At 33.1% G+C, this 7,641-nt stretch overlaps 1 protein-coding gene and 3 non-coding genes across 4 annotated transcripts; all 4 read right to left on the bottom strand.

The window, feature by feature from the left end:
* Positions 1–2,321: 2,321 nt before the first annotated feature.
* Positions 2,322–3,419, bottom strand: LOC132301148 (putative F-box protein At3g21120). Its single transcript, XM_059798426.1, has one exon. The coding sequence runs from the start codon at positions 3,417–3,419 to the stop codon at positions 2,322–2,324; it is 1,098 nt and encodes a 365-aa protein (XP_059654409.1).
* A 2,979-nt stretch (positions 3,420–6,398) lies between these two features.
* Positions 6,399–6,498, bottom strand: LOC132302105 (small nucleolar RNA R64/Z200 family). The gene has a single exon (XR_009480739.1). It is a non-coding gene; the product is annotated as a small nucleolar RNA R64/Z200 family (small nucleolar RNA).
* Positions 6,499–6,537: 39 nt separating this feature from the next.
* LOC132302103 (small nucleolar RNA U54) lies at positions 6,538–6,599 on the bottom strand. The gene has a single exon (XR_009480737.1). It is a non-coding gene; the product is annotated as a small nucleolar RNA U54 (small nucleolar RNA).
* Positions 6,600–6,798: 199 nt separating this feature from the next.
* Positions 6,799–6,877, bottom strand: LOC132302099 (small nucleolar RNA Z199). Its single transcript, XR_009480734.1, has one exon. It is a non-coding gene; the product is annotated as a small nucleolar RNA Z199 (small nucleolar RNA).
* Between the last annotated feature and the right edge of the window lie 764 nt (positions 6,878–7,641).

Below are 7,641 nucleotides of genomic sequence, written 5' to 3'. Positions count from 1 at the left end.
CCTGAGAACTATTTTGAAGAGAGGCTCCATGAAACAATAACTCATTATTAACTCATTTATAAATTGTCATAAATGGGTGAGTCAACCCATACCCAACCCCGATGACCTCAATATTTTTTTAGATTCATTTAGCATGTTTTTTATTTTTTGAAAAAAAAAATTACTATTTCATGATTTTCATAATTCACAATAAAATATTACAGTTTACTTTTTATTTTTTTAAATAAGGTAACAGGTGTAAATAAATTTATATTAATTAAATATTTTTAGTTTATCCAACATTAATGAGCATTGTGGTGGTAGGTTCTCACTACTCAAAATACAAGGGTCCAGGGTCTGAGTCCCCCTATATATACTTGGGCAAAAACAAACATAAGTGGGGTGTATAATATAGTTGTACAACCAACATGCTGGTAGCAAGTGAAATTGAAGGATAGTAAATTGAATTTTTAGTAGATGCATTTAGCATGAATTTTAAATAATAAAAAAGTTGTAGTAAAGTACTATTTCATGGTTTTGATAATTCACAAAAAAAAAAAAAAAAAAAAAAGAAGAAGAAGAAGAAGAAGAAGAAGAAGAAGAAGAAGAAGTACTAGGTGCAAATAAATTTATATTAGCTGATTATTTCTAGTTTCTTTTTTAAAAATAAAAGCTTTTAAATAAATAATTTTGTAAGACATATGGAGAGATATAGAATATTATAATATTTTTATGAAAAGTTATGCATAATCATATTTTAATTGTAGTATAAATATTTTTTTATAAGAAAAAACACTTATCCGATTGGTTAAATGGAAATAGCCTCAAATAGGATAGCCAAGAAAAAGAAAGGAAATGAAAAAAAATTAGAACACTTGTAAAATTTTGGTTTGTTTTCAGATCATGATGTAACAATTTATAGTAAGTAGATGTGCGTCATGATATACGGGGAGTTAGAAAAATGGCAGAGACATTTTTGGATTCAAACAATAGTTTGAACAGAGGCTTCATTCCTCCACTTGCCCATCAATATGAAAGTCTCCATTCTCCAACTTGCATCACCACTGACGCAGTTCACACAAAAAAGACAATTGCTAACAATTAAAAGATGATTAAAAAGATTTGCAGCCTCTCCAATTGATGGTTTCGGCACTAACAACACTTGAAAAGTAGCTTAATTCAAATCAGGTCATAACATACACACAGAAATCACCAGCATCAATGCCGTACTTTTCACCACAATGTGGTACCACATTTTCTCACTAGTAGTCATCAACTAAAAAGAAAAGGAATAATTAAAGTAAGGACATCCAGTGGGCTTCAATAAATGAATACTACTTGTATGGAACTTACACAGGAGAATGTACATGGACGAACAGAGTTTTGAAGTTGTAAATGATTAAAGTTTGGAGCCAACCAGCTCCATGAAGAAGTAGTATACAAAAGCAACAACACTAAGAACAGGGTGAAAGATCAATCTCTCTCTCGTTTTTGTTTCTTTTTCCCTTTTGAAGATTGATATTGACTAAAACATACACATTACAAGATGATTCCCCAATTAATTCCCTGACTAATATGAAATTGACTAAAACGATTATACAAGAATCAGATAATCAGAGATAGGACTCACTTTCGGTATCCAACTCAGTAGTGGAATTGCACTGTATAAAACCTGCCTTTTTGGTCAGAATTTTTTGTTTTTTGAAATTTTATAATATTGCTTTTCAAGAAATGAAATATAAGTTCCAACATATTTGACACTCCCACACATTTGTTCAAAAATTTATAGTCAACAAACTTCCAAAATGGTGGTAAACCGTAAAAACCCACAACAAACCAGATTACTCAATCAGGCAGAAAATCTAAAAAGCAAGAAAAAGAAGATAGATTAAAACCTACAAATTCTAATTATAACTTGCAAATGCAATTAAAATAAGTTTTCACCAAAGAAAAGTGAAGAGGTTCAAATGCTTATAATAAACAAAGCTGATGAGACAAAAGGAATAGAGTAAAATTTTAGTTTTACCACTCACAAGAACAAAAATTATATTTGAATTCTGCATCTAGTTTCCCCCATTTTCCTTGTTAGTCATTGTTGTTGCACCAAAACAAACCGTACCAGATGAGATATAAACCAGGAATTTCAAATTTTTCTCTCATATTTCCTTGAAAATAGGAGCTAAGGTTGGACTAACATACCACATACTGTACTATCTCAGTTACCGTTAGCATCAGATTCCGGAAACTCACTTCAATCAGAAGAAACAACCATAGCTTGCTTGTTTGTTTATCTACGCAATTTCTTCAAAATCTTCATCAGATGTAGTGGCAGGTAAGTGAACTCACCTAGAAAAGTCTATAACTTGAGCTACATCAGACAACTGATCTGGCTCATTGATCCCATTTAGGCGTCTTATGGCAACTAGGCTCTCCCTGTAGAGCAAGGGGTAGGGTTCTATCCGGGATCCAAGATCCTTGACCTGTTCAGTCTCTGGATCATACAAACCCAAAGTACCATCACCATCAGCTTTAATGAAAAGCAGACCCTTCTTCCAAATCCCCAGCACTGTAGTGTGGGGGATATCAACTCTTGCATGTTGAGTCCAACCCTCATCTCCCCTCATCACCCATACGTCAACAGAAGTTGTATAACAATCCATAAGATCATAGTAACACAGAGCAAGAGAGTTGTCGTAGGTGGTAAGAACTCCATATTGTGGACGTGGAAGACCACCAGGTAGCTTGGCAAAGGACTCGGTCGTCAGGTCGAATGAAAGGATCAAAGGATGGCCATTCTCCATTGCAAACCAGTGATAAACACCATCAATGCAAGTGTTAGACATAGGGGTATAAATATCAGGACATGGAAGACCAACATCCACGTATCGCCAGGAATCAGATGATAGGGAATACACAGCGGTCGTAGCACCCATCCACTTTTTCTCCCCAAACTCCTCCCCATTGACCCAAATCCAAATCACCTTGTAATCAGCAGTAATGGGATCCAACCCAAATCCAAAAGTATCCAAACCGTCCAGCTGCGTTTCTGGGAATACAGGGAGGGACCTAAATTCTTTGGTTGCCGGATTCCACAGAGCAAAGTGACGATTTAACATACAAAAGATGCCGTCATAGAGACTGATATCTAGACGGTGGGTCATATCCGCCACCAAATCGCGATAGACTGGGGGAGAACCAGCCAGTGTTTCATCGTCATACAGTGAAAAATAACGCAGCCCGCCATGGCCGTCAAGATGCCTAACAAAGAGACGGGCACTGTTGTTGGGGTGGTTGTAGTGCCGAGCAACAAAACTAGGGGCTTTGACCATAGACTGCCAAGTTTTGCATACGAAACTTACCCGAATCACTGATTCCGCAGGAAGCCGTGACAGGATGTCGATCATCAAATCGTCAGGTAGTCGATGGATGTCACTCGTCATTGGCCCCCTTGGTATTGATTCCATTTGTTTTGATGGCTTCGAATGACCCATCCGTCAACAAGGATAAGATCGCGCACCAAGAAAGTCAAACCCCTTCTTCAAATGCTCTGCATAGAAAGCAAAACCCAATTGTGATTTTCTTCAAATGGTCTGCATTTTCTTGGGCTACCAGAGCAAGTGCAAGAAACATATGTAAGAGAGAAACCAAGGTTTTTGGTTAAATGCAAATAGCTAAAAAAATATATATAGTTGTACACGGTTTAAATGTATTTGTATTTCCCCCATAATATTAATTTGTACACGGTTTAAATGTATTTTTATTATTATTAATTTAATTTTATTTTTTCAAAAATACTTCTTTGAAAATGTCTCATGAAAAGAGAAGCCATCATCTTAAATTGCTAATCTACGTCCTCTGGGTTTTGAATTGCTAATCCTATTCAGGGTCAGTTGAATGTAAAATGATACTTAATACTAAGAAATATATAAGACTCATTAACCACAGTGTCTCAGTCCCCCCAAAACAGAGCATACCAAAATAAGCTATATAGAAGTATTAGTATCATTGATTAACATTTATATTTTCTCTTGGTCACCAAAAATGAAAATAATCCGTGTCACAGCATATGTTTATTCTAATCCCTTTTATAAGCTTGAATCATCTATTAATAATAAATTAATCAGTCCTGCTTAACTCACATTACTGAATTATTTTACATTAATCCTCTGTTTCATTGAGCGAAAAAAATGGAAAGAAGAAAGATACGAAACCATAAATTTCATAGGAAAATGAAAATGAAAACGAAATAATTAGCATAAGCATAGTAATCTGTTCTTCCCTACATATTCAAATCTACAAAGCAGACCAGATACAATAGACATGAAGATGTTTTCAGAAAATAAAATAAAATCGAATAGCTTTATAGATGATGCTCAACCACATATTCAAATCTACAAAGCAGACCATATATAATACACATGAAGATGCTATCAGAAAGTAAAATAACATCGAATAGCTTCATAGATTATGCTCAACCACATAAACTTTGTACCGTTTAGCTTCTTATTGCAATGAAATCATTTTAAACCAAAAAAATCGTGAACAGTGTTAGAAGATAAGCAAAACTGTATTTCCTCTGGTCCTCAAGATAAAACGAAGAAGAAAATAAAATTGAAAGTACCAAAATAAGCTATATAGAAGTATTAGTATCATTTATCAACAATTTTATTTTATTTCAGTTGCGAAAAAATGAATATAACCTCTCTCAGAAATCTCATTTCATCTACTCCCTCTAATTTAAGTTCTCTTCAACCAAACAGAAAATGTAACTCAGGAAAAAAAATGAATATACACCAAAAACGAAATCGGAAATCGAGAAAAGAAAAAACAACATACGAATATATGTGAGTAAAGTGTAAATATTAGCAGGAAAAGCAATATTGAATCTGGAAAGTCACCTGCAAGAAAAAACTGGCAAGAGAGAGTTCTTGAGGGTTTGAGAGAGAGAGAGAGTAAGTAGAGAGAGAAGAAGAAGGTTGTGCTCCTTGCATATGCAGGAACGAGTACGCCTGCTGCTCTGCTAACGAGTGGAGTGGCGCGATAACGACGCTCTGTGTTTCTTTTCTTGGTGTACAATTTTGGCACGTATAATGTACGCGCGGTTGAGTGGGGTCGTTTCACACGAAATCCTGAACACGTGGCGACATATCGCAGCGAGTGTTTGATATAAGAAGTTGATTGCAAGTAGCGATTTGTTACCCTTTTAGAGATGGAATATTTGATCCTGTGGGACCGTGCGTATACTCGACAGTTGGCTCTCAAACTTGCCGATTTCGTTAATTGAAGCAAACTTTAGAGAGGTGGTTCCAAATTTTATCCTTGCTCACCAAGAAATTAATTGGTTAAATGCAAATAGCTAAAAAAAAATATAAGAAATGAAAATATTTTGAACACTTTGAAAATTTTGATTCTACTTTCTGAGTAATAAAAAATTTTAAAACCTATTTAATTTCCATACCGTTATTGAAAATGACAAGGAAACGAAAACTAAAACCATACCATTTTAAATCCCAAACAAGCACAAAAACTCAAATGTGAAAATTTAAAATGGAATTACCAAACTGATTTTGTTGTGGTTTTTGTACACGGTTTAAATGTATTTGTATTTCCCCCATAATATTAATTTGTAGACGGTTTAAATGTATTTTTATTATTATTAATTTAAATTTTTTTTTTTCAAAAAGCCATCAAATTAAATTGCTCATCTACGACCTCTGGTTTTGAATTGCTAATCCATCCCGGGGGTCAGGGGTTTTAAAAATAATTATTAATTAATATATAAATTTATATTTTTTTATTAATTAATATTTTTCTTTATTTCTCACATAATTTTAAATTTTCATTATCGTAGCAGACTTGTTTATCGATCAAATTATACGCAAAGCCCACTTAGAAATTTGGGAGTATCTTTGTGAGAAATTATATTCACTTTAATAATATTTTAAAAATTATAAAAAAAAAAAATTAAAATTAAATGAAAGGCGTTTCTTCTATCAACGTTTAAATGGTCTATAATTATTACAGAGCTAAAACTATAACAATATTTATTATTTAATTTTTATTATTTCGAAAAAAAAAAAATACCCTTGATTTTCATTTTTAAGCTATTCTTAATTGTCCAAATGAGCCTAAGAACCAGCTTTCAAGCAAATTCGAACAAAGAATATTGTTTATTCCAAAATTAATGTAAACTAAAACAAAAAGCTTCTAAACATCCAGATTAAATTGTAATTATGCCCTAATAATTGATCGTCACATTCATGAGTACCATCCAATTATAACAATATCCCATTGGCAGAAACTTATTGTTTATTGATTTATTAATATGAAAAGTCAAGATTTGTTAAATCTCTATATCGGAATTAAAAATTTTATATTCAAATTCTAACTAGTAATTATTAATATGTCCACGTTGAAATCTACTGTTCTTCCGATAACATGAATTTTCTTCTCATAGATTTTTATAAAATCTCTGAAGTCAGACATGTGAATTTAATTCATAGATGTTTATAACAGAAAATTAAACAAATTAAAAAATTAAACTAATTAGGAAAAAATGGCTCTCATGATACTCGGAATAGCGTATACTGCCAAAAAATTAGGCATGTAATCATTGAGCAACTTGTTTCGCCAAAAATAAAAATAAACCCTGACTTCAAATCGGGAAAAATAAACTAATGGAGATCAGAGTTTGGTTCAGATTTGTCGGTCACCAATTGAATGCTCATCATATGTGATTCATGGATTCAATTTCTCCATTGATTGGAAAAAATAATTTAATACATACAAAGGAAATTTTAAAATTTTTTAAAAAATGGAAATCATCGGAGACTTAAATACTACGAATCATGGAACTAACCAATCATATTGTTGCAGTTTTTTTCTCATCAATTGATTTCCTTCCATTCAGTAAAAGCACATACAAATTGAAACAACGAAAACACTGTGTGTGTTTGATTGAGAGAGAGAGAGTGTGTGTTTGAATGTGAGAGAGAGTGTGTTAATCGTGTTTCGGAGAAACCCTAACGCCACTCGTATATCGATGTATATAGCCCACTTAGATAGAGGAGGTGATGACAGTTTATCCTGAAACCCTATATCCAGCGGCGCGACGTCTCCTTATGTTATCGTGAACACCCAATTATATTATGGGAAAATTACACTTATCCCCCTCTAATAAAGGTTTATTACATTTATCCCTCTTGTTGTTTTGAACATTTTGAAAAGTTTGATTCTACTTACTGAGTAATAAAAAATTTAAAAACTGATTTAATTTCCGTACCATTATTGAAAATGACAAGGTAATGAAAACTAAAACATTTTAAATCCCAAATAAATCGTTAATTGCGGTTATTAGTTTACCCCACCTGACAGACATATATTGAAAATGACAAGGTAATGAAAACTAAAACATTTTAAATCCCAAATAAATCGTTAATTGCGGTTATTAGTTTACCCACCTGACAGACATATATAAACAAGCAAGCAAGAGTTCTTTTGTTTGTCTTGGTTCTGGGCCTTGGGCCGTTAAAATGTTGCATCTCATTTGTTTGGGCTTTCTTGTTCCCCAACTTGCTTGGGTCTGTTTGGGCTAAAGGCCATTCTGTACAGTTGGCTTTTAATTTATGTATTAGCCTCACATTTGGAGAAAAAAAAGCAAGA

The sequence above is a fragment of the Cornus florida genome, unplaced genomic scaffold (genome assembly GCF_030987335.1).
Source record: "Cornus florida cultivar Cherokee Brave unplaced genomic scaffold, ASM3098733v1 CherokeeBrave_3.0.0_Hap2_Chr03, whole genome shotgun sequence".
Taxonomy (NCBI): Eukaryota; Viridiplantae; Streptophyta; class Magnoliopsida; order Cornales; family Cornaceae; genus Cornus; species Cornus florida.
This window is presented reverse-complemented; position numbering and strand designations above follow the sequence as displayed.

Excerpts from the sequence above, each read along its gene's own strand:
- LOC132301148 (XM_059798426.1), bottom strand. The coding sequence starts at position 3,419 with ATGACGAGTGACATCCATCGACTACCTGACGATTTGATGATCGACATC.